Here is a 26,198-nt window from a genome sequence, read left to right as displayed (position 1 = left end):
CGCCCACCTCAGCACCCCGCTGGCAGATGGGGCCAGGTAAATGCAGCTCAGATACTACCTGCCCTCCCCTCAGCTTCAGCCTGGCTCAGGAAATAGCTGGGCTCTTCAGCCCCCGCCCATTCATCCAGACCCTCATTCAGAGTGGGCGACAGGATGCGGGACTGCCGTGATGGAGGGGTGGACCCCAGCTGGCCCGTGTCCACGGGGACATCTCTTTCCTTCTAGCCAACAAGGCTCAGTCCCACTATGAGCACCCACAGACAGGCCTACGAACTTCTCTGCTCCTGTGACTTTTTAGAACAGGCATTTTGTAGCAGGTATCCTGAGCAACTGTCCTCACTAAAGTGCCCAGCACAGAGCCTCGCACACAGCAAGCACTCAGCAGCAGTTTCTGTTAAAACTGGAAGCCTCACCATTCATTAGGAGGTTGCTGAGGGAAAGGAAGGGCGATGTGGACAGAAGGAGGGAAGTTGGAAAACACTTAAACGGAACTTTGGGATTGCCTCTGGATTTCAGTTGTCCAGGCCCTCACCATGCCCGACCCCCAAACCAGCCAAAGAAGTTGGTTCTTGATGCTACCATTTTAGTTATATTTTCTTTAGTGCCCTAAGACAATTTTATCCCAAAGGATCACTTGATTAAGTCAAGTGCTATAGAGATAAAGGCTCTTAGAGGCTGCTGGAGGCTTGGTTCCAGCCAGCAGGCTTCCTGGGCCCTTCTAAGGCGCCTCTATCCCCCAGTGGTCCGAGAGCATGCAAGGGGTACCCACTCACCCCGGCCTGGAAGGCAAGAGGGCAGGAAGGCAGCCCCTGCCTAAACAGTCAGCTCTAAACAGTCAGCTCTAAACAGTCAAACAAGCCCCAATCCACAGCAGCCATCAAACAGCAGTAGGTCAAAGGCAGGGTAGCGGAGGGTTTCTAGGGCAGAACATGTGTCTCTCTGGAGTCTACTTCCCCCATCCATGTGTGCCACTGTTGGGGCAGGGGGAGGTACAGACACCGAGGTCCCCATCTCAGGCACAGAAAAGCTGATGAGGACGACACCAGGAAGCAAGGGGTCTGGGTTCCAGGTCAGGTTCCAACCCTGCTGGCTGTGTGCCTGTCACTTGTATAAAGTGCATGTCAGCTTAGGGTCGGGGATTTTATTTTTCCCAAAATGAGACAGTCTATTTCAGTACACGTTAGAAAAGCTCACTGGCATGAATACATATCTAGCTTTAACTTCCATTTTATTTGACATTTACTATGTGAGAGGTAGTAGGGTAGGCATTTTGCATACATTATCTCATTTAATCCTCTCAACAACTCCACGAGGAAAGTGAGGGTCAGAAAGGCTGAGCCCTGAGCCCTAGTCCCACTGCTAGTATGCGGCAGAGCTGGATTTGAACTAGGGACTGTCTGGCTTCTGAACCCTTTGCCCTTACCTGCCATATGATATAGGAACTAAGGACAGTCAGTCAGTTGCCAGCCTAGACCCTTCCCCGGCCCCGGATCTCTAAGACCACAGAGAGGCTCTAAAGGAAGGACAGAGTCTCCCAGAGAGTCACTTTTCTTTATTCTCAGTACCCCCAATCTCACAGCACGGTCTGTGGGAAATCTCAGGGCCTTGCCACCTCGCAGTCTTCCTTGCACCCCACCAAGAAGCTGAAGCTCCAAAGGTCTGGGGATCTCCCGCTGTGGCTCTTTCTAAAAGCAGTTCCTGGGCACAACGTTGGATGAAGGTTTCTCGGTCATTCCCAAGTCCCCTTCCCAGAGCACAGGAACAATACAGCAGCTTGCTCCCCTGGCTTGCTGTGCCCATCCCAGGAAAAGGTGGGGAGGAACTCCAGAAAGCAGGTGTCTCTTGGTTGAAAGAAGTTGGGACCTGGGCCTTTGGTCTAGTTTAACCTGGGGCAGGTCCCGCTCCTGGGGAGGCTCCCGAGCAGGCCCAGGCCAGACCACTACTCAGCAAATGCAGAAGTCTTCACCATATTTTGCCATAGTCCACCTTCTTCACCAACTTGGCCTGAAAACACCTGAGTTCAGAGGGACATGCGTGACAGAAATCCCCGGGTTCAATTCTGCTGGAAGCCACCGTGCTGGGAGAGGACTTCTTTCACTTTGTCCACAATGGTGCCCACCTCAGCCATGGCCCCCAGACCTAGGGAGCAGAGTTCGGCTATGACCCTGCAGACTGAAGCAGGGGACCATCCCCCACCCACCCTCACCCACTGCTCCCCGAGTGTCCCACCCAGAGCCCAGTGCCTGAGAAGGCCAGGACCAGGCCTGAGCCAGACCCAGCAAGTCCCTTCTGAGACGCCCCCAGGACAGGCCCCAGGAATAGTTACAGCAGCCATCTTGAACTGTATGGGCTGCATGCCAGGGAGGATACCAGGCAGTTTACCTAACAACTCTGAGAGACAGGAATTACCATTTCCATTTCCCAGATGAGAAAGCTGAGCTGGAGGTCACAACAGGCTGGGATCTGAAGCTGAGCCCTGCCGCGGCCCCAGGCTGTGGGAATGAGCTGTGAGCCTGGCCAGACACCCACCTTGGTCTCCACAGACCAGCTTCTTGGCCACACAGGGGATCTCGACATAGCCGAAGGCCTTGAGCTGGCCCACCTGCTGCTCGGTGATGGGGTGCTCCCACATGGCGGTGTTCATCGCCGGGCAGAAGAGCAGGGGCTTGCTGCGGTCCCAGGCCCGGATGACACAGGTCTGTGAAGAAGGTAGGGGGTGCCTGCTGCTCTGCCTGCCACCCCTCCCCGGCCTTCCCGAATTCTACCCTCTGCTTCTGGGCCACAGCCAGCTGAGGACTTGGGATGACTGGGAGCTACTGTCTGAAGGGAGCTGTCTCATACTTTGAGGGTGGGGCTGTGTCTCCTGGTCCCTCTCACCTCCCCATAGGCTCTGTCACAGGACCCTACACACAGGAGGTGCTCTACCAATGCTAGCAATGGCCTAGCCACCTCCAAGCAGACCTCCCTTGCTGTGCAGAAAGGGCTCCCTCTGCCCAAGCCTCTGTCTTCCTCACAGTCAGCCACACCTCACAGACTGAAGCAACCTGGGAAGCAGGGGGCAGGCCTGCGGTTCCCACAAAGCTAAGGACCACACTGCCCAGCAGGTGGGCTCATCTATCCTGACACCAGCTCTACTTGAGGCCAACTAAAGCTTGGCCATGAAAACAACATCTTCCACATGACAAAACCCTCTCCCACGTGTTATCTCATGAACCCTCACTGCGACCCTGTAAAGAAGTTGCTGTCCCATTTCACAGAGGGGAAGCTGTACTTCCCAGAGGTGAGCCATTACCCAAGGACACACCAGACGATGATCCAGGGCAAGGCTTTGCACACCGCGCATGCCATCCTCCACTGCATCGTGCAACCTCACTACCTCCTGATGTCCAGGCCATCCCACCAAGTCACATACCAGAGCAGCTATGAAAGGGACAGACCAGCTCACAGAGTCTTTAGCGCTGTGAGCTTTGCAATCACGTGGACCTGGGTTCAAATCTTGCTGTGCTATCTGCTGTTACTAGCCATGAGAACTTGAACAAGTTCTTTTATGCCGGGAGTATCAGCTTCCTCTCTGCAAAAGCCCTCTCACTGGGTGGTCTTGAGGGCAGAGGGTGAGAATACTTATAAAGCTCTTTGCACAAGGCCTGGCACAAAGTACAGGCTCCAGAAATAGTAGCTCCTGTTATTATTACAGGCATAGGCTCCCTGGGCCAGGGGCTGCCTCAGGGAGAAATAAGCTCTGGGGCCCGCAGGAGTGTGCTCCCCTGGGCTCTGACTGTTTCAGGCGCCTCCGCCTAGGCTGTGGGCCCCTCAGGGAGACAGCGGCTGGCACACCCCTTCCCTGAAGTGGAGCCTGTCTGCAAAAAGGGGGGGAGTCCAGAGAACAATGCCATGAAGAGGCCAGGGAAAATGCCTGCCCTCCTCAGTGCCCCTGCCCTCTCCTGGGGACAGGAAGGAAGTTGGTCAGCACACAGCCTCAGGATCTGGGGGCTTGCGTCATCCCAGACACAGCGTTTGTTTCCCACCAAGTCCTCACAATGAGGCAACCTGGCTATGAGTGGACAGTTTCAGTCCACACTTCCTCTTGGCCCTGTGCCACCTGCTGCTTCTGCAGAAGTCATGAGCATACCTAGAAGAGTCCCTTGACTGCGTGTGGGGCAGGTGTTGGCAGGGCTGGGGTTCTCAATGACCTCTAAGGGAAGCACAGCAACTGGAGCAGAAACTCAACATCTCCATGCCCCACACCTCTCTAGCTTTTCCCACCTCATCTCAAAACTCAGCGCTTCCTGGACAAACCACAGCTCCTCCAAACCTTCCAGCACAAGAGGGCCGGAAGGAGGCATCAGTTCCCACGGTCACTTCTGTTTGGCCCATGTTGTGTGCAGCACCTCAGGCTCTGCCCCTGGGAATCCGCTTGGGTGGAGAGAAGGCTTGGATCCGGGTCAGGAGACCAGCTGCCAGCTATACTGGTGACCCAGGGAAGTCACCTCCTCTTTCTGGATCTGCTTGGTTATTTAGCACAAAAAAGGGCTAGAGCCTGAGTGGGCCAGAGGGCAGACAGAGATGCACATCACCCAGGCCAAGGGCCCTGAGACTGGGAACAGAGGTTCATACCTAGCGCACTGCTCTAATGGCACCCCAAGTTCTGGACACTGGAAAGGGAGACGATCTGAAGGAGGGAGGAAGCAGGGCAAGCTTCTTTTGGGGAATATAAGGACAAAACATCTTTTGAGAGAGCACAGAGCCACAGACCATGATGACAGCAGTGTAAGATTTGCAGTTCTTTGAAATACTTGCACCTTCAAGGGAAACCTTTGAGGCAAAGGGCCTCAGGGCTGGTCCTGGGAACATATTCCACTGCTCAGCCAACTCAGTAGGAGGGAACCCCAAAGATTTCAGGGAGTGGTGGCAGCATTGAAGAAAAGAGGGAAGCAGAACTTTCAGGAGTAAGGAAGGAGCCCTCAGAGAATCGGCCCAGGCCAGGGCTTAGCTCCTAGAGGTCGGCGTGCTTTGTCACATCAGCTGGCTACTGACCGACTAGTGGGAAGCCTGGAGATCTGGTGAGATGGTGCTGGTTACACACAATGCTAACGCACTTAGATGAAAGTGGCCAGGAGCCTGACCTGCTCCGCCATCCTGTCAGCCAGGCACTAGCCTCACCAGGAAGCCTTCTTGATAACACTGCTCCTAGGCCTGCCCTCCTCTGCACTCCCCCACCCCTGCACCTGCCACACAATCTGTGTGCTGCTCTTCTTCTGATCACCTGAGCTCTATTCCAAATGATGCTTAAATCACTAGCAGCTTCTTCGAGAAGTACCTTAAGCACCAATCAACAAGCATATGAGGAGACTAACCTCCTATCTAACCCCCAAAACCTTGACCCAGCTTCGTTAGTCACTTCATTTACTTTGGCTGTTAGCCAAAGTAAAATGACTGATTGCCTCATACATACAATAAGCATTTCCTGAATGCCTACTACATGCCCAGTACTGTGCAAGGTGGTGATGCCATTGTCAAAGGACTGACTGTACCACACACCAGAGCATACTCTAAAAACCCTCTCCTTCCAGACTGTCAGCTCCCTGTGTCCTCTGTGTCCCTCCACACAGGGCCTGACACATGGCAAGTTAAAGCTCAATGGATGAGGGAAGAGGGATGATAAGGGAGAGGGAGGGGGACCACACCCAGTCTTCCCAGGATGATCATGTAAACAAAGGCTCTTTAAGGACAACAGCTCCCTGGAGGTCCCCCAGGCCTAAGACAATCCCCACTCTGTACAGCTGGACTTCTCTTCCTCTCCTCCACCTTGGGCCTCTCGTCCTTTCTCCTTTCTTCCCCTTTAAGCTTTCCATAATATACAGGAAAACCACATCTCAGCTTTGTGGCTAAAGCTACAGGAGAGATAAGTGTGCCTGAGAGATCCATGCAGAAGTAAACGCTCTTATCCCGATTACCCATGTGGATATCCAGGTCCTGGTGGGAAGGCAGAGCTAAGGTGGGCAGGCAACGGGGCTGGGCAGGGAGACCAGCAGAAGAGCATGTTGAGGGCAGCCCATGAACTATGGACAAAGAAAGAGCAGCTGAGCATCGGGGGGCAGGTGAGAGGTGGACACCCTCAGAGGGCACCCGCAAGTCGAGTCAACCCATCAGAACCAGGCCTTCTACCCACTTGCTGGAGCACAGGTGAGGCCAGGTGGAGGGTTGTCCAGGGGGCTGTGTTCCAAGCAAACAGGCCCACCATAAAGGGATTCCAAGGTGAGAACAGAAGCAGTCTACAGCTCAGCAAACTGGGAGTGAGGCCCAGGGAGGGAGGAGGGCCCAGGGAGTCACTCACAAGCAAGTTGTCACAGATGCCACTGGCCACCTTTCCCAGCGTGTTGGCATCGAGAGGAGATACCAGCATGAGGTCTGCCCACCTCCGCAGGTCAATGTGGAGAACTGGGTCGGATCGGCACTTCCACATCTGGCAGAGGGAAGGAAGTGGGGTCACCGGGCCGGCCATTCTCTCAGTGTGGAGGGAGGAGCGGCAGGTGGGGTGAGGGCCAACACAGACCAGGTACACTAAGTCAGGAACCCAAGGGAGACCACCTGAGAGACCCCCGCCCAAGTTCACTGCCACCCCTCTTGCAGCTAAGCTGGTGAACATTGGCTACGGAGCCAACAGCCTGAGAGAAACCAGCCCTGAGGAAACAAACGCCCCTTGTCTCTCTGAGCTATTCCCTTTATGGTTTGGTTTTCAAGAGAACTGACATCTGGCAGGGAACTCCTGGCCTGTCTGCTTGAGGCGGATGCTTGGGTTGTCCAAGCCAGTGGAAAGGCTCTGGGCGGTGAGAAATGGAGGGGGCGGGGTGGGGAAGACGGGCCAGCCAGAAATGTTCTAGGCTGAGAATGTTTAAAAATGCCTGGCAGGGCACCCCTGTGAGGCCCACACTCGATGTCTAGTGAATCGGCCAGTGCCCGCCCCTCTGCAGGAGAGCAAAAGCAGAGCCCGGCAGCCGTGGGAAGTGAGGCACTCTCCACAGCCCCGACGCTGGGAGCCGCGTGGACAAGGGTGGTGGGAACAGAGCTCCTCTGTGGTTTCATCAGCCCAGATAAATACAAGGACACTCAACCTCAGGCACAGGGCCAAAGCTGAGGTCTGCCTGAGGTGGGAGGAGACTGTGGGCCTCCTGCAGGCCAGAGCTAGACAGATGTTTTCCTCATTGCCTCTGCCCAGAGAGCCCTGACCGCTGACTTGAGCCTGGCCTGTCTGCTCCGGCCACCAGAACCATTGGCTGCAGGGAGGATGGTCCTGTCCGATTGGTACAAACACGATGGAACTCAGCCCTGGGGCCCCCAGCACTGACCTCCCATTCATCAGCGTCGCTGTAGAGGGTGACAGGAACATCCTGGGGACTGTAGAAATGTTTGGCTCTCTCAGTTGTGACCACTGCTACTTCCAGCTGTCACCAAGAAAAAGTGGAGTGGGGGTGGAGAAAGAAAGAGAAACTTACCAGAGCCACCGGCCTGGAGGCCACACGGGGCCAGGCCAGCAAAAGCTTTCCTCACAGCCTGGCTGTGCAGAGGACTTCTCCCTCCGAGGCAGCGAGCCCCATGTTTGCATAGCTACTTCCGCTGTCACCCGAAGGTCAGGCCTCACCAGGTGCAGCCGTTTCACTTCCCTATCTGAGGCGCTGCCGAGGAATGAGTCACCAACTGCCCAGCGTATATAAAGCTGCAGGCTCCTGCCGCTCAGGCAGAGACAGACAGGAAGGGAAATTAGGGCAAGAAGGCCACGCAGGCCATGGCAGGCAGGAGGGGCCACCCCAAGGAGGCTCACAGGTCCTGAGCTCTGGGCCACACCACAGATCTGCCCTCTGCAGGCAAGGCACTGGGGAGCTGGGGTCCTGCATGTGGTGTCTGCAGCCATGGCCCAGAGAGAAAGCAGGCAGAGTCCCTTGCCGTACTTCTAGGAACAAGGCTTCGTGGGCTCTGGCTGCAGACAGGCTCCAGGAAAAGCAAATCTGTGTGCCCTACACTCATGGGGCAAGAGTGATATTTACCTTCACACTACTCATTTAGCAGATAAATTAATAACGCAAACAAGAGGGATGGTTAAGGTGTTTAACAGACAGAAATAGCACATGATAGGGTGAACAGCACTAGACCAGTTCCCATTACTTGTAAAACGAGATGTCAGACTAACAAGCATGCAGATTAAAGGGGCCCAGAAGAGGTGAATGGCAGGGGAGGGGTGTAGGAAATCACATCTTTGGGGGACATTTATCCAGGAGGGAAAAAAGTCAAGGGTGACAAGGACAGGATCATCAACTAACCAGAGCAAGGGTCATGGGTGGCAGTGTCTGGGCTAGATGTGCTCTTTGGCCTGCATGGGGTTACAAACTTTTTTTTTTTTTTTGCTGTGCCAGGCAACATGTGGTACCTTAGTTCCCCGATCAGGGATCGAACCTGCGCCCCCTGCAGTGGAAGCACGGAGTCTTAGCCACTGGACCACAAGGCAAGCCCCGGGTTATAAACATTTTTAAGCCAAAATATACAAATATTTTTTGTATATTTTGTATACAAAATATACAAATATACACACAGAAAATCCAATTTCCTGGCTCCTTTTAAAAAACTGAGTGGGACTTCCCTGGTGGTGCAGTGGTTGGCAATCTGCCTGCCAATGCAGGGGACACGGGTTCAAGCCCTGGTCCAGGAAGATCCCACATGCCGCACAGCAACTAAGCCCGTGAGCCACAACTACTGAGCCTAAGAGCCACAACTACTGAAGCCGGCGCACCTAGAGCCCATGCTCCGCAACAGGAGAAGCTACCGCAATGAGAAGCCTGCTCACCGCAACCAGAGAAGGCCCACGCGCAGCAACAAAGACCCGACTCAACCAAAAATAAGTAAAATAAATAAATTTATAAAAAAACAAAACAAAACTGAGTGCTCTGGCACTGCTGGGCCCACATTCCTGCTTGAGAATGACTTGGTGGGACTTGGTGGGGCTGCCTCTTTGGATGGGCCGTGCCCATGCCATTTCAACCTAGTCCCTGCCCCTCCCTATAATCTCACCAAGGCTCCCTCTCCTCATTTGTTTCCTGCCTTTTGTGGGTTGTCAGACACTGTTCTGCACAGTACCTAGGAGTAAAGCTGGAACCAGGGAGTAGAAATCTCAGAGAGGCAGACTGCAGAAGAACTTCAAAAGGTCTGGTGCTCCCAGCTCTGCTGAAGAGCTCTCAGATTTGTCCATTCTCCCACTCACTCCCTCTTGGAACCTACCATCCCCCAAACTTGCACAAAACCTGAGGGACCTCTTTAATGGTCATTTAAACCAAACTCCTGCTGAGCCAGGGAGTCCCTTCTAGGATAGCCCTGAATGAGCCTGGTCCAGTTCTAAGCAAGATGGCAAATGAACAGGGCTGCTGTCCCTCCATGGAACCCAGCCCTGAAGATGTCACAGGACCAGCACAGGGAGAGCAGTGAAAGGCAGGATGGTGCTGAGACTCTTAAGACACAAGACAGTAATGACGTAGGGTGTGGGGCACAGTAAGTTAGAACTAACCACAAGAAGAAGAATATATAACTTTCGAACCAGCAGAAGAAAATTCAATCTACACAATAAAGGATAGGGAAAGGAAAAAAAAAAAAAAAGCAGAGAGAACACATGATAAGCGGAAAGCATTAAATAAGATGGAAGAAGTCCTAATAGAATAGCAATTATAGTAATTATATAATTGGCTAAACTCCCTGATCAAAATTCAGACTCTCATACTGGATGTTTTAAAATCCATCAATCACATCAAAATGTGTCTGAAAAGACACATTTAAGACAAAAAGATATATAAAGCTTAAATAAAAGAATAAACTTTCAGTTAAATAAAGTGGATTAAACTCTACTCCCTCTCAAAAGCCCACTGAAATAAAAGTAAAGGGATTTTTTTAAAGGTATGAATCACCAGAACAAAGAGAAGAGGACAAAAACATAAACAAAAACCCAGCAGTTAAGATATATCAACACATAAGATATGGAAGTGGAAGGAAGCATTAACAGATCAGATTAGATCAGACAGGATCAGATTTTTTCTTTTTTAATGAACATTCCGGGAACAAAAAGGAACTCTTGGAAATTAAAATTATAAATAGTCAAATAAAAAATTCAATATAAGTTTAGAAGAAATTTTCCAAAAAGTAGAAGAGAAAGATAAAGAGATGGATAATACTATTGAAAAAGATGAGGTGGTCCAATGGTTAAGACTCCACGATTCCACTGAAGGGGGCAAGGGTTTGATCCCTGGTTGGGGAACTAAGATCCCACATGCCGCATGGCACAGCCCAAAAAAAAAAAAAAAAAAGATGAGATCAGAAGACCAACTCAAGAGGTCCAAAATCTGACTAATAATGAGTTCCTGAAAGGGAGAATAGAAAAATAGAGGGGTGAAAATTACAAAAGAAATAAAATGAAATTTCCCCAAACTGAAGAACTCAGAGGTAGGAGCCATCTCTTCTGCGTACAGAGCTCTGAGAAGGTGGCAACCTGTTAGGCTCAGGGAACCTGAAGTCTCATGGCCCTGGCATCCAATGAGTGTAAATCAATGGAGCCTGAGCCCACATCAGCTCTCCTGGAAGCCACATCCTCCTACTGAAGTATATGGGGTTTGCAATCAGCAAAACCTCACAAGTTCTTTTCACCCATGTTGCTACTAAACCACAAGCCCCAAACTGTACTTGCGTTGTTACTTTCCCAAATGTAGCCCCTCCCATTTCCCTGGTGAATTCCACCTTTCCAGAGTCGGCCCAGTGTTTGCTCAGTCTATGTAAAGAGCTCCAAAAATTTCAATCCTGTTCCTCCTGGCCTGTTCTCAGCCAGTACCACCATCAGTAGCCCCAAGACACAAATCCAAATGATGAAAAGGACAAGGTCAAGAGCAGAGCCCTTCACCAAGGTTCACAGGTTGGGGGGCTGGGGTGGGAAAGAATCAAGAATGAACCCTTTCCAAGTAGGATCTTTCCCTGATTATAAACATGCTGATAACATTACCAGGTGGTCCAGGGGGATGTCCTAAGATTCCATCAAAGCCCTCACCAAATCCAAAAATACTCTAATATCCAAAATAAAATAAAATAAAATAGATATGGCTTTTCCTCAGTGAGCCCTATCAAACTCCAGTAACAACCATTTTCTAAGTGCTTTTCTAAGGGCTCACAAGCTTTTTCTAATTTGTGGAGCCTACCTCTTCCGCCTTTTTGATAAATGGACATTAGTCATCTCCAGCCTCTAGCCCCTCTGCTGTTTCCCACACATCCTGTAGGTCACCAACCACAACCTCAGCACCCCAGGACAGAACTTGCCAAGTTCAGGAGATGAATCACCCAACTTGGGTTCAAGTCTCTTCTGCCACCATTGGTCCTTTTTCAAACTCAAAAGAAAAAAATGGAAGCCAAGTGGACTCAAGAGTCCCTGCCATTTCTTTCTGTCCCCCCACTAATGTTATACCATTGGCCTCCAGGACCAGGCATTGTTCCATTGCTCTTTTTCTAAATATAGGTAAGAGCCCTCTTGGTCATTCTGAGTTTCACTGCAGGCTTCAGCTCACTCTGGTGACCTCTGGACCATATTCTACCTTTATCTTTGGTTATATGTCCTCCTTTCCATTTAACTGCTTTCCAGTCTCCTTCAACAGACGGCTTTCCCAGGTAGCCATATCAGTTTCTGGTCACTGCCTTCTTTTCCTTAAGAGGATTACTTTCTTTCATTTCTAAGGGCTTCCTGACCATCCTGAACAATTTGCCACTTAAGATCACCCCAGTTCATCCTCTCTCTATTCTGAAATTTGGAAAGCTGCTTCCTGAAGATCGAGTTCCCCTACTCTCCCCAACTCCCAAACGGCCTGCCAGTTCTCAAAGTGAGGATTGTGCCTAGGGCCAGCCTTCAGAAACATTCCCAGTTTGGTGATGGCCCTGTTCAGGGGCTCCCTCCTCCCTCTCAGCTCTACCTTTTCCTTCCCTCTGCATCCCCCTCACAGTCTCCCCCTGGCTCCTGGGGAATTCCAACCAGGGGTCCAAGTAGGCCTCCCACCCTGGTCCATAGCTGCAGCTTGAGATCTTCCCCTTAAGATCTTCCCCTAGTCTCTCAATCTATCCGTCTCTGGCTACCCTCCCAGGTTACACTGTCATTGTTAGGGAGCTTCTTGGGGTCAATGTCTTTCCTAAAGAGTAATGTGAAGAGTATGTGATAAGCCCATCCTTCCCAATGTCCCTCCCTTGACCCCTATCAAGCAGCCACCTCTCCTTGGCAGTGACCCTGACCCCGGTGTTGTCTGGCAGGCCCAGGCTAGTTTTTCTGGTTTTAGAAGTATGTCACTTGATCTGATTCTTCAGTCCTGTGGGCTTTGTTCTTTCATTTTCATTCACTCTGTAAAAAGGTCCTGGGAGCCAAGAGCTAGGCCCTGGGTTGGCACACATTAAAAAAAAGAAGGCATGTTGTGTTACCTTCTGAGATACTAAATAACTTGGACTAGTCACTCATTCACCCTGACCTTTCCCTCAGCAAATGCTAAGGAGTCTTGGCAGAGCAGAAAACTCCTGAGGACAGGAACCCTCCTTGGCTTTCTCTTACACCCTCCTGGGTCATCGTAGAAGCGGGGCTGGACATTAAAACAATCTCTCACACACATCAGAGTTCCTGAAAGGCAGCTCTGTGCTTGGCCCCCTGGCGAGACCCTGGCCAACAGTTTTTATGTCTTAATATTTTTAACCTGAACTTCTGTGTGATGTGACCAAGGCTTGGCCAGACCCTATTACATAAGCTGCCTGCATTTTGCTTAGCATTTATAGAGATTTCTTCCTGAAACCAGTTGGCAAGTCTGGTGTTCCTTTCTCTGTTGAAAATACATCAGCAATCCCATCTGGGGCTCCTGGGGAGTCAGGGAGGGGAAATGGAAAACAGAATTTGGGGCAATACTTCCATTTTTACTTTTAGGCCCCTGGTCTGGCCCAGGCTGCTTCTGGGGCAGATATCAAAGGGATCTGTGGAGAAGCACTTTCACAGCCACAGGATGAGATAAATCCCATGGCTTGAATGTCCACCTCCAACCTCATCTCTGGCCTCTATCCATTACAACCATGAGCCAGTAGCACCCTCTCCTCAAGTATGACAACCAAATGACATTGTCCAGTGTTCCCTAGGAGGCAAAACTGCCCCAGTTGAGAACCACTACTCTACAGAATCATCCAATAGAACTCTCTGCAGTGAAGGAAACATGTCACACCTGTGCTGTCCAGTATGGCAGCCTCTAGCCACATGTTGCTATTGAGCACTTGAGGTGTGGTTGGTGTGACAAAGGAACTGAACTTTTGGTTTTATTTAATTTTAATAATTTAAATTTAAATTTGAATGTGGCTAGTGGCTACCGTGTTAGATAGCACAGCTCTGGCATATACAAGGAAAGAAGAGCCCCAGCTGGAACCCCCAGCTCAGTGGCTAGAAAAGAGCAGGTGTTTCTAGTAGGGCATGTGATGATGGCTCCACAGGAGACTGATGAGGACTCTAAAGAGGAAACACCGGCTATGACTTAACCCGGCACAAGGCAAGGAACCCAGAGTTTTAGTGGCTTAGTCCTCTGGGCTGACACACACAGCAGAAGACCCCGACATTGGGCCTCCCAGTGTTGACACTGGTAGTGCCTGGGGGCCAGCCAAGAAGCTGGCATGACTCTGAGCATGGGGGTGGTGGGCATACTCTAGAAAAAAGGGCTCTGGGTGCCGTCAGCACATGGGGTTGGGGTGGGGGGAAGCTGTGGAGGAGGTGGCCTCATTAACAAATCCCTGAGGGAGTTCCGGTTGGCTGAGTGGGTGTCCCAATGGCTCACAATGATGTCTCCACTTGACAAACATTTACTGAGCCTACTACATACATGGGAGCCAGAGCTGGTAAGGGCTCAGTGTGTCTAACAAGTGGGTGGGGTATACATGACCCCTGACTATAAAGCAAGACAGACCAGGCAGGAGTCCACAACTGCCTGGGGCTTCTCAGCCTCATGGCCGTGTTTAGGTGGAGTAGAGAATGCCCATAATCTGAGCTCAAGTCCACTTGCTGATGGTAGTCAGGAAACTGGCCTTGAGCCCTAGTTCCGCCAGTCCACTGGCTGGGGGAATCTCTGGCAAATTCTTCCTCTCTGGCCTGGTTTCTCCTCCGGAGCCATGAGCCATCTGGACCACAGGGCCTCCAGAGGCCCCTCCAGCTCGCTGCACCTCCCAGCCCTATTGTGACCCTTGTCCTTTCCCAGCAGGCTCTGCTGTTCTGTCCTCTGCCTCCAAACCGGCCTCCTGGGGGAGCTGGTATTCTAGTCGCATGGCCCATCCTGCCATTCAAGCAGGACATAGCTGCTAATCCCTCCCCAACTAGAGAAATTTCTAAAGAATGAAACGAGAGAAGCAGACTGCAGAGGCTCTCCATAGGGACGCTATTCTGGAGTAGCAGGGAAGGACCCTGGGTGCAAGAGCCCTTGGCCCAGGGCTGGCTGCCTCCAACCAGTGGCCTGCAGAGGTCACTCCCTGGGGGAGCAAGCCAGGGAAGGATGGGGCTAGCCAAGCCAGCGCAGGTCCAGAAAAATGCCTCAGAGTGCTACTGCTGAGTAGATTAGTTTCCACAGCAGGAACACAGAGCAGGCAGGTGGCCCCTGCCTGGAAAGAAAGAAAAACCTCAAATCAGGACATGTTTCTCCTGCTCTCCTTTCCTCAATGAGATTAAAAAAAAAAAAAAAAGCATAAAATTACAAAGAACATTCCATGATATCCCTACTAAAAGCCCCACTGACTTTAAAAAATAAAATAAGGGGACCTCCCTGGTGACGCAAGAATCCACCTGCCAGTGAAGGGGACATGGTCCGGGAAGATCCCACATGCCACAGAGCAACTAGGCCCGTGTGCCACAACTACTGAAGCCCATGCGCCTAGAGCCCATGCTCCACAACAAGAGAAGCCACTGCAGTGAGAAGCCTACACACCGCAACGAACAGTAGCCCTCGCTTGCCACAACTAGAGAAAGCCCATGCACAGCAACGAAGACCCAACCCAGCCAAAAATAAATAAATAAATTTATTTAAAAATAAATAAAAAATTAAAAAATGAAACAAAATAAGTACACAGAGAGGTTAGAAAATCAAAATTGAACAGAATGACACAAAATACAAATCTCCCTTCCTGCCCCCATCTCTCCACAAGGGTAACCACCTCCAGGGGGAGGACCACAGGCAGTAACTTTGATACGTGAACACACAAAAGGAATCATACTATATGCCAGCAGTTGGCAAACCTTTTCTATAAAGGGCCAGATACTATTTTAGGCTTTGTCACAACTACTCTACTCTATAGTAGCAAGACTGTAGCCATAGGCAATACTTAAATGAATGGGTATGGATGTGTTCCAATGAAATGTTACAGACACTGAAACCTGCATTTTATATAATTTTATATGGCACAAAATAATCTTCTTTTGATTTTTTTCAACCATTTAAAAATGTAAATAGTTTACATATGTATGGTTCGTAGGCCATACAAAAACAGACAACAAGAATTTGGCCTGTGGGCCACACTTTACTAACTTCAGCACCTTGCTCATTTCACTTATACCTTGAGGACTGGCCCATATCAGCACACAAGATCCACCCATTCTTCTGAACTGCTGCCTCCGAATCCATCAAGAGCCTGAACCACAACTGCACCACAGCTCTATTGTTGGATATTTTGTTTGTTTCAGTTTTCTTTTAAAATTATAAACAGTGCTAAAATGAACATGCTTGTACATTTGGTGAACTTTTGTACCCTATAGCGGCGGTCCCCAACATTTTTTGGCACCAGGGACTGGTTTCATGGAAGACAATTTTTCCACGGGGCGGGGGGGCGGGGGGATGGCTCAGGCAGTAATTCGAGCGATGGGGAGAGGCAGGCAGATGAAGCTCCGCTCAGTCGCCCGCCGCTCACCTCCTGCTGTGCGGCCCGGTTCCTAACAGGCCGCAGACCAGTATCGGTCCATGGCCCCGGAGTTGGAGACTCCTGCCCTATAGGGTTCAATCCTATGGGTGAAGCAAGGGCTGTGACCATTTTTGCTTTCTCTAGATATTGCCACAACAGTCCTCCGGAAAAGCAGAATTTACTTCATTCTGCATACGAGCAGGGCCCTCTTCCTGCACCCTTAACAGTCCTGAATGTCCTCACAGGCATTCTGGAAACAGCCTTTTCTAAGGCCAAGGCCTGCCAACTCCCTGGGTGGGAGATTTTTTCCACTTTTAGAAATCCTCTTCTGGCTCTCAGTCCTGCTGACACCTACCCAGCAAAAGCTAGAGAGGTGTTCGGTTTTCTCCTCCATAGTGAGGAGGGTACCAACCAAAGGGCAGAAACTGACTAAGCTAACTGCTCAGACGTAAGTGCCACTCAATTACATGACGATCACAGAACTGCAAAACAGCCACAGCTCCTACACCCCAGGACCTTCTCTCAGGCTGCCTTTGGTCCTAGTGCTTTTTGTACTCACATCTAGAATCTTCTACCACTCATGCCAGAAGAGGCCTTGGAGATGCATCATTTGGGTACCTGGCCCCCACTTTATTGCAGGGATAAGAAAACTGAGGCCATAAAAAAGACCTGACTTGCCCACAGTCCCAGCGTGAGAAATCCTCTATGTGCAACGCCTCTTTTGAGGGAGGGCTGGCCCCCACTGTCCAGCTCCTCCCACCTCCCACAAAGCCTCCAAGGCTTCTTTGCTGGTGGCCACTCTCTCCAGCTGCTGGTGACTGAGGCAGAAAACCAAATCTACCCCTCCCCATCACTCCCCCATAGTCTCCTTGGTCTGGCTCCAGGTCAATGGTCCTCCTGGGAAGCCTCAACACACTGGTGGATCAGGAGTAATCCTGAGCCAGGTCTGTAGAATCACCCAGCTCCCTGCTGCCCATATCCCAGCTGCTCGTTTGCTAGTCAAAATCTAGGGATCCCTAAAGGAGCTCAGCAAAGCCTCAAGCATGTGAATCCATGACTTAGGCAAAGAGCTGAGAAGGACTGCTCCAAGGGACAAAGACTACTCTTGGAGGTGACCCAGAGGGGGGCACTGGGGAGATCAGTACCATCAGGGAGTGTGGGGAAGAGCCAGGGGAAAGGCCACCCCCCCGGGGCCAACACAAGGCAAGCAGGGATTCCCCCTTTGGTTACCAACACCTCACAAGGACTCCACTGAGCGAATCCAGGCTCTCTGGAGAGCTGTCTACCCACAGGATGAGAGGGATGCGGGCCCCTCCACATAAGCGGATGGACGGCGGCTCCACGGCTCTTCCCACATGGGCCATCTACCAACCCCAACACCCCACACCACGTGTGGCTGCCCCAAAGGACACAACAACAAGGGAAAAGGAGAGGGGGACGGACAGGAAACAAACAGTGTTAAGCGCTTCCGTGTGCCAGGAGCTGCGCCTAGTTGTGGGCACAAGATGGCAGTTTCACCTGTGTCCCCCTCCCCCAGCCTTGCAAACATTCCCGAGGGGATGGGTGGCAGCCATCATCTTTATTTTAAAATGAGAAAGGCAGGCTCCTAGAGGCTAAGTCAGGCAGTCCTCTCTCCTTGTCACTGCCCTTCTGGCTGCCTGACCTTCAGCTTCAACTCCAGCCAGAGATGGAGAGCCAAGTCCCATTCCACATGTGGCCTGTTCCCCACAGAGGCTGGACTAAAAGGCCTAGGGTAGGCTGGAGAGCCTCCCTGCTTCAGGCAACCCTTTCCTCACACCCGCATAAATGCTGGCTGTGTGGGATGGCAGGAAGCGGTGGAGCTGCCATTTCCCTCTGCTCTGAGGCTGCTCATCTGTTTCCTGGGATAGGACTCCCTGCCCCCACTTACCCCAAGTCCGGAAATTCACTTGCTCTGGGGCTATGGGAAAAGGGAACTGCATGGCTCCCTCCCTCCCCAGAGGGCGGTGGCAGAGGCTGTTGCTGCAGCAACGCTTCCAGGCCTCCCGCCCTCAAGGCTCTAGCTGGCCAGCTCCTACCAACGGTTCTGGGCACACGAGGCGGAGGCAGGCCGAAGGGGTTACTGCCCCAAAGCACCAGTGCCCAGCCTCAGAGCAGCCACAACACTCTCCTCCCTTCCCTCTTCTGGCCTGACTGGCATCCCTGGCTGCCTGGAGGGTGGGGTAAGGGGGTGACTTTCTGGGTATAAGTTTGTGGAAAGTTGGAAAAAAAAAAAAAAGCAGCTTTCCCGCCCTTGCCTGTGACTCCCTACACAGTCATCTGCAAGTGAGCACTGCTCCCTGCTGGACACTTAGGGTACACCCGCCTGCGCCACCCTGAGTTAGGTGCTATGTTTGTATCAAGCAAGGAAAAAAGCACAGCCTGGGCCTCAACGGCTTAGCACTCCACAAAACTAGTGTCTGACAACACAGGCAGTGTCAAAGATAACCTATGGTTCCACAGCTTGGTCAAGATTCTCTTCTTAACCAAACTTTAGTCAGGTTCCTTGGAGCCACTTTTTCAACTAGACCCGTCTTTGGGTTTCGTCCTCCAGAACAAGATTCCTGCTAAGTTGGTTTAGCCAGAATCCCCTACGCTCGATATGTGATCAGCCTGGATATCTCATCAGGCTCCTCATCCCCCAACAGCCCCCAGATCACCTGGGCTGCCTTCAGCAAGAATCCGGTCAGGACAGTTTTGCTAAAATCTCCCTTACCCCTGATGTTTCCTCTTAGTAATTTTCCATCCACTGACACACACACACACACACACACACACACGCACGCACGCACGCACGCACGCACACGCACACACACTGCTCCTTGGCTACAAATCTCCACTTTTCCTTGTTGTATTCAGAATTAAACCCAGTTCTATACTGAGATCTATTTTCCCCTATTGCAATAGTTTTTCTGAATAAAACCTGTTTTTACCACTTAACTTCTAGCTTTTCTTTAATACATCAAATGAGTTTTAAAAGGAAGGGAGCAGGGACTTCCCTGGTGGTCCAGTGGTTAAGACTTCGCCTTCCAGTGCAGGGGGTACAGGTTCGATCCCTGGTCGGGGAGCTAAGATCCCACATGCCTCGCAGCAAAAAAACAATAAAACAATCACCAAAAAAAAAAAAAAAAGGAAGGGAGCAAAACCACATGGGCTGAGGCAGGCCAGGAAGGCTTTTACATGAAGTGTTTGTGGAGAATTTGAAAAGGCAGGGAAAAGTAGGCAGGGCGGCACAGCCTGGAAGGGGCTGGGCCAAAGCAAAGGCCATCAGGGTGGAGCGTGGGATAGCTGGAGAGTGGCAGACCAGTGAAGGGCCTAGGTTACCAGACGAAGAAGTGGGGTTATCACCAGCTCGCTTTCACATTTTTTAAAGCCTTGAACTTTTCCCGCAAAAGAATATGCCCCAGAACCCCTACATATAAAACTCATCAAAGTTGAGGTGATCTGACCAAAGGCAGGGGGCTAAGCCCCCCACCTCCAACACACTGTGGTGGCCCCTGGGCATCTCTGAACACCTGAAGGAGCAGAGTTTGAAACCAGAGCTGCGGGCAGCGGGGAGCCCCTAAGGTTCCAGTGCATTTGGACTGACAGGACACCCATGGTGTCTAACAAGGAGGGAGGACAGAGCCACAATGTCCAGGATGGGGTGAAAGCAGAGGCAGGGAGCACAAGGCAGCCAGGCGGCGCTGAGAACTTGCCGCACTTCTCCAGCCAGCTCTTCTCTCATGCTAGGACTTCAGGGAATTCAAAGCAAATGTTTGGGAACCCAACACCTCCGTTCACCACAGCGTTCCCTTCGCAGTCTCCCCTCACTCTCTGTCTACTACCTAATCTAGCTCCTGGTTATACTGTCGCACTGGTCTCTGTCTCCACGTCCCCCACATACCAATGCACACAGAGGACTTCCACAAACACCATGATTAAGAAAAAGAAAACCCTGTGCACTGCACAAAAACAGGCTGGCCCCAGAGCATCAGCCCTCCAATGCCCGAGGCTGTCTAGTAAGCATACTCACGCCAGGAATGTCCAAAAGCCTTGACACCAGAAGAGGCAACTTCAGGGCTGCAACACTCCCAGTGACACCGACAAGAACACGGAACGGTCTCTTCACCAAGGGTGCAGCAGCTGGACACGTGGCCCTGGGTTCCATGTGCGGTCTGGTGGCTTCGAGTCCTGGGAGCCTGCCAGAACTGGGCTCCATAAAGCTCTGCCAGGATTTAGGATCTAAAAGCAGAACAGGGGGTGCCTGCTTCATTCATACATTCAACCAAAATGTATTGAGCACCCTGTATTAGACCCTGGGCCAGATGCTAGGGTTCCTGAGGGGTCAACAGTCCCAGCTTCTGGGAGCACACAGTGTGGTAAGAAGGTCAGACACGCTCATCCCACGTGGGTCAGTCACAATGTAATGCGGCCAGCGTCATGAGGCTGTGCTGCCTAGGAGTTACTGTCTGAGTAAGTCAGAGACCAAAAAAATAACATTCAGTTTGAGTCCTGCAGGACGAGGAAGTTTTTCAGAGAAGCAAGAAAATAACTTTGCAAGAAGGAGCAATCTTGCAGAGGTGAAGAGGCCTGAAGGAGGGTGGCAGGTCTGGGGAACAGAAAGCAGCTTAGCAGTGAGGCTAAAGCGTGATGGAAGTGGGGGGCAGTGGGGTGGGCAGGAGGTAAGGCTGTAAAATCAGGTCAAGGACTAAGTGTCAAGAGCAGTGAGGGCTATGGTGCGTTTTCACTTTAGAAAGACGGTGCTGGTGAGAAGTGTGGAGGGGGCCTTGGTGGTGAAGAGACTGGAGGGGGCAGACAAAGGAGCCACTGCAGTGGGCTAGGCTGGCTGAAGAGAGTGGCAGGGCAGGGTAGGTTCCAGGGATGCCTGTGGGGTAGAACCCTATGCAACAAGGGGGTTTGGGTGCTCCAGGGAGCTGAGAGATTTGCCCCTCTGTCCCTCCCTGTGGATCAGGCACCACCCTACAAATCCAAGGCAGAGAAGAGACAAGCATAAAAAGGATAAAGGCCACCCATGAGACTAGCTGCTTGGTTTCTTCCTCTGGCCCTCAGATGTTGCTAGAAGTGAGTGTTCATAATATGGCTGATGAACACATCAAAACCTACATTCTGGCAGACTGGGCCAGCAAAACATACTCCATCAGCAACAATTATCAAGGACCAACTACATCTAGCACTGGCAAAGAAATTGGGGAAGAGACAGCCGCTGCCTTTAGGGGATCTGTGCATGAATTGAGAAGACAAGAGTCACACCTGAAATCACTTGAGATGGGTCCTTCTCTGGGATGCACCTTTTTGGCGATCACTGATTCAATCTGTACATCGGTTTCCTTGCCTTTCCCTCTCCACTTTCCCATGACCACCAACACCCCCAGCAAGCTCCCTGAATGTGCGACCTGGTCTAAACACCAACTGCCAGACGGGTATCGGGCCTGTAGTAGGTCCTGAACATCTGCCGAATGGGTAATAAACTGTACCCTCTGAAGTAGAGGGGGGCAGAGAACAGAAGCCTGGGCTATGAATCAGGAGCCCTGGGCCCTGGCCATGGTTGTGCTCCTGACCTGGTATGTGACCTTGGCTCAGGGTCATTCCCTCCCTGGACATGTCTCTTCATCTGAAAAATGCAAAGATAGGACCAGGTGATCTCTGAAGCTCCTTCCATCAGAAAACTTCTGAGTCAATGCATGAAAGACAGAGGTAAGGGGCTCTCTCTACAAGGGGGTCCTGGGAGATGTACTCAAAAAGGGTAGAATCAACAAGGGGAAGGGAGACCAAGGCAGACCCCGAGGAGGAAGTCCAGTGAGTCACCCAATGGCTATCTATGTGGCTGCACACCCATAAGGGCTCCCTCTTCACTCCACAGGCCCCTTGGCTCCTTAGGGCCTCTTTGCCCATTTTTTGCCTTCAAGACTCAGGCACATAACCACATGAGCTGAGGATCATGTTTGGGTCTATTATTCCACTTCTACCTGGAAGGGTCTCCGAGGGGCCCAGACCCTTCTCAACAGGCGTTAAGCACAGGCCAGTTCCCTAGAACAGAACTTCCCCCAAAGTTCCATTTGCCAGCGATCTCAACCTCTACGTCAGGGCCTCAGCCAGGGTCATGCTTGCCCAGAGCAGAACTGAGTCTACTCTGGGGCCTCGAGAGCCCTGTTAACAACTGACAAGGTCTAGAGGGCCTATCAGCCAGCTTCCCAGAACTAATCAGTGTGCTAGTGAGCACCCACAGTAGGTGATAGAGGCACATTCTGCGCTCTCCAGGGAAACCCGCCTGCCAAATCCCAAACCTGGACCCTGTCCTACCCCAGCCAACTGGTGCAAGGACATGGAGATTCCTGCAAAACCAGAAGCTGAATTTAAAACCTCCTCCAGGGAACTCCCCGGTGGTCCAGTGGTTAGGACTTGGCCCTCTCACTGCCAAGCGCCCAGGTTCAACCCCTGGTCAGGGAACTAAGATCCCACAAGCTGCACGGTGCAACAACAAAAAAAAAAAAACAAAAATTTAAAAATTAAAAAAAATAAAATAAAACCTCCTCCACATCAAATTGATATCATTCATAGGGAATAGGTTACAGAAAGCAATCAGTTAAACTTGGGGCAGGAATCCATGCTGGTGACTTCAGCTGCTTCCCCACAGCAGGTGGTACAGCCCAAGATTTACTACTTAGCCTGCTGAGCGATCTTTGTTAAGGACCAAAGCCTACCTATCTTTCTAGAAGGCGGGTGTGGGGGGGATATGTACTTGAGGATCAGAAAGTGGAAAATTTAACCAACATCTGAAAGCAAGGTCAAATCAGTTCAACCTGACAGTCCCATGTAGGGTGACAGCTGGCAGGAGTTCTTTTTTTTTTTTAACATGTATTTATTTATTTATTTTTAATTCTTTTTTTTTTTTTTTTTTTTTGCGGTACGCGGGCCTCTCACTGTTGTGGCCTCTCCCGCTGTGGAGCACAGGCTCTGGACGCGCAGGCTCAGCGGCCATGGATCACGGGCCCAGCCGCTCCGCGGCATGTGGGATCTTCCTGGACCGGGGCACGAACCCGCGTCCCCTGCATCAGCAGGCGGACTCTCAACCACTCTGCCATCAGGGAAGCCCTTTAATTCTTTTTTTTTTTTGGCCATGCAACGTGGCATACGGGACCTTAGTTCTCTGACCAGGGACAGAACCTGGGCCCACTGCATTGGGAGCACAGAGTCTTAGCCACTGGACCACCAGGGAAGTCCCTTTTTAAAAAAATATTTATTTATTTGGTTGCACTGGGTCTTAGTTGCAGCAGGCGGGCTCCTTAATTGCAGCATGTGGGCTCCTTAGTTGTGGCAAGTGAACTCTTAGTTGTGGCATGCATGTGGGATCTAGTTCCCTGACCAAAGATTGAACCTGGGCCCCCTGCATTGGGAGCACGGAGCCATATCCACTGCACCTCCAGGGAAGTCCCAGCAGCTCTTTATGTTTACTCTCAAAAATAGATCAAATCCCAAACCAGTAAGTCTATTACTCTACCCAGTCCCTGTTAGAACCATCTATTTGCACAGCCAAGGGAGCTGTAGACAGCACCTCATTTTCCTGAGCTCTGCTCTACTCATAGGAACTCTTGAGCAGCAGAAAGAGTTGGCAGGCAGAGAGGTTATAGGGCTGAAGGCTGTGATTACTGAGCCTCAAGCTCCCAGGGCACTAGCCATGCAGGTAGCCACATGCATACAGTCACAGCCAGAAAAAATGACAGTTTCTCTGTCCTTTAGAAAGACAAGGCCAGACAGAGTAAAGAGCCTCAGCTGTGGCAGACTTGTGATGTGTAAGTCTCCTTCTCTGATGAGTTTAGTTAGGACAGAGTTAAGTAAAAGTTTCAGGAATACTTGCCAGTCACAATATGGGGAGATGTGCAGCCAGGGCAGGACCAGGGCTAAAAAAAAAGCCAGATGGGGTACGAGCCCAGCACAGCACAGGAATGATGAGGAACTGGGGCCTAGGAAAAAGCAGAACCAAATTTGGGTGGGTAGGCAGGGATTCAGGATCCATTAAGAGCTTGAATCCTTTAGCCTGACGTCAAAGTTCCTATTACTGGCCCCAAGAGTCTGCTCTGGCCTCATCTCCCACCAGTCAATACAACCCTGCCCCAGTAATAATGAAACACCTATAGTTCCCCATAGTGGTACTCTTCCCCAAAACCCAGTCATTAAAAGGAGTCACGTGGCCACAGGGGCACTTTAAACCCCTTCCTCCAAGGAAAGGCAAGGAACTCTTCAGGGAGAGCTCAAGGTCTTGACATTCTGCTAAGACTGCTCTTCTCTCAGGACGTCTCTGGCAGGCCAGTGATTAAGACGCCGAGCTTCGAATGCAAGGGGCTCAGGTTTGATCCCTGGCTGGGGAGCTAAGATCCCATGTGCTGCCAGTGCGGCCAAGAAAATTAAAAACAAAAAAACAAAAAGACTGCTTTTCTCTCAAACCAGAAGCAGGCATGCTTCCAGAGTCTGCTACTCCTGGAATCCCATTAGGCACCCCTCCTCAAGGCCACATGTTGGGGATATATAGATACATATTACATACACACGCAGTGACTACTAGTGAGGGAGTGACTGAGAACTGCCATCTCTCAGTCACTTGGAGAGATGTGGAAAACTCCTGCCCCAAGATACCCACCACTTCCCCAGCTTGGGAATCTCCCCTGCCTATTACCTGGCACAGGCCTCCAACACTTCAAAGTACAGCACGAAGTTTTTCTCTGACAAAATTTGGCCTCACTTTCATTTTTAATGCCATTCGGCACTTTTAGGTGGAGCCAGGGGACAACTGCAATATCCCAGGGCTTTCCTTTTTCTATTTTACCAACTTGTAAAATACAGTTTGTACTTTGGGCCATCCCCATTCCTTTCTGGAGGCAGGCTCATGGATTTTGTTTTTGTTTCTTTAAGGCAAAAGGTTAAGTGTGGGTAACCGATAGGACCAACTTTCAAACTAGATTAAATGGTACTAGTTAATTGCAGAGCAGCACAAAGCCGGGATGGGAGCGTGTATATATATATATAAATGCCCCACTTCAGGATGGAGACGGGAAGAGGTCCATAGCGCTCCGGCCCCAGAGGTTCCACAGGCCACACACACACACACACACAGACACACACACAGACACACACACACACACACACACAGACACACACACACACACACACACACACACACACACACACACTCTCTGAGGTCACACACAGAGCCACAGACCCAAAATCGCGAAAGAAGCTTTTCCAGCCTCCCTCCTGCCCCACCGCGTCAAACCAGCCTCCAGAGGGCCCCCCAGACTCCTCACCCGCGTCAGGCGCGTCTCGGAGAAGCCCCCAAAATATCGCGATACCTCGGTCGCCCCTCCCACAGATTCTGACTGGCACGCAACGCTACTACAGTCGCCGGCAGCCTCCACGACTGCGCAGACTTCTGGGAGTTGCAGTCCACTTCTCAGCCTTCTGGGAACTGTAGTCCATTCCGGGGAGTCCTGTCGGGAACACCAGCTTCCAAGTTCTTGGTATTTCCTGTGCTCATCTGGGCCTGGCCCAGATTGTCTGACCTACTTACCCCCGCCCCAGCCCCATCCCACACTGCTCATCACTGCAGCACTTAATACTTAACATTTACTGAGCCTCTTGTATGTTTTAAGCGCACAGGATACAGAGCTAAATCAGACTCTTCCCTGCTCTTGAGACAAAGAGGGACACAAAAAATTACAGAATAAGGTCCATGAGGAAGGAGAGGGTCCTAAGTAACAATCAGAGGCAGAGAAGCCCTCTCAGAGAAGGAGTCACTCAAGGTGAATCTTGAAGGATGACCAGGAGCTTAAATAAAAAGTGCCAGAACGGCCCTCCAAGTGGAGGACACAGCATTGGCAAAGGGAAAGCAGCAGAGGAAGGCACGTTGGATACACCTCCCTGCCTCCTTCATTCTCCAGCATCCACAGGCCCCTGGGTCCTCAATCAGCTGCCAGTCTCCTTCAATGAGAGCTGAGGTGGGGCCCTCTGTGCTCTACCCCTGCCCCTGCCTACAGTGACCATCTGAACCAAACCACCTCTCACCCACTGATCCAACCTTCTACTTCTTCCTCAGGGAACTCAGAACTCCTCCTCCTAACAGGCAGAAGGCCGCTGTGGCAATTTCGAGGCTGCCTCAGAGAAAGAACCACACAGAGGTGTGTGACTTTTGGCCTCTGGGAATGACAGACCCACTCAAACCACCC

The 26,198-nt window shown here is 51.2% G+C and overlaps 1 protein-coding gene across 1 annotated transcript; it reads right to left on the bottom strand.

Annotated features, from left to right (window-relative positions):
• Positions 1-1,537: 1,537 nt before the first annotated feature.
• Positions 1,538-20,202, bottom strand: PPCDC (phosphopantothenoylcysteine decarboxylase). Its single transcript, XM_060154250.1, has 5 exons — positions 19,994-20,202; positions 7,347-7,442; positions 6,335-6,463; positions 2,530-2,698; positions 1,538-2,139 (listed from the first exon to the last, which is right to left on the bottom strand). Exons 1-5 carry the CDS (start codon positions 20,177-20,179, stop codon positions 2,054-2,056), a joined length of 666 nt encoding a protein of 221 aa, XP_060010233.1. The 5' UTR covers positions 20,180-20,202; the 3' UTR covers positions 1,538-2,053.
• Positions 20,203-26,198: the final 5,996 nt, after the last annotated feature.

Source organism: Lagenorhynchus albirostris, chromosome 1 (genome assembly GCF_949774975.1).
Source record: "Lagenorhynchus albirostris chromosome 1, mLagAlb1.1, whole genome shotgun sequence".
NCBI classification, from domain to species: domain Eukaryota; kingdom Metazoa; phylum Chordata; class Mammalia; order Artiodactyla; family Delphinidae; genus Lagenorhynchus; species Lagenorhynchus albirostris.
The sequence above is the reverse complement of the archived record's forward strand: the minus strand, read 5'-3'. Positions and strand labels throughout refer to the sequence as shown.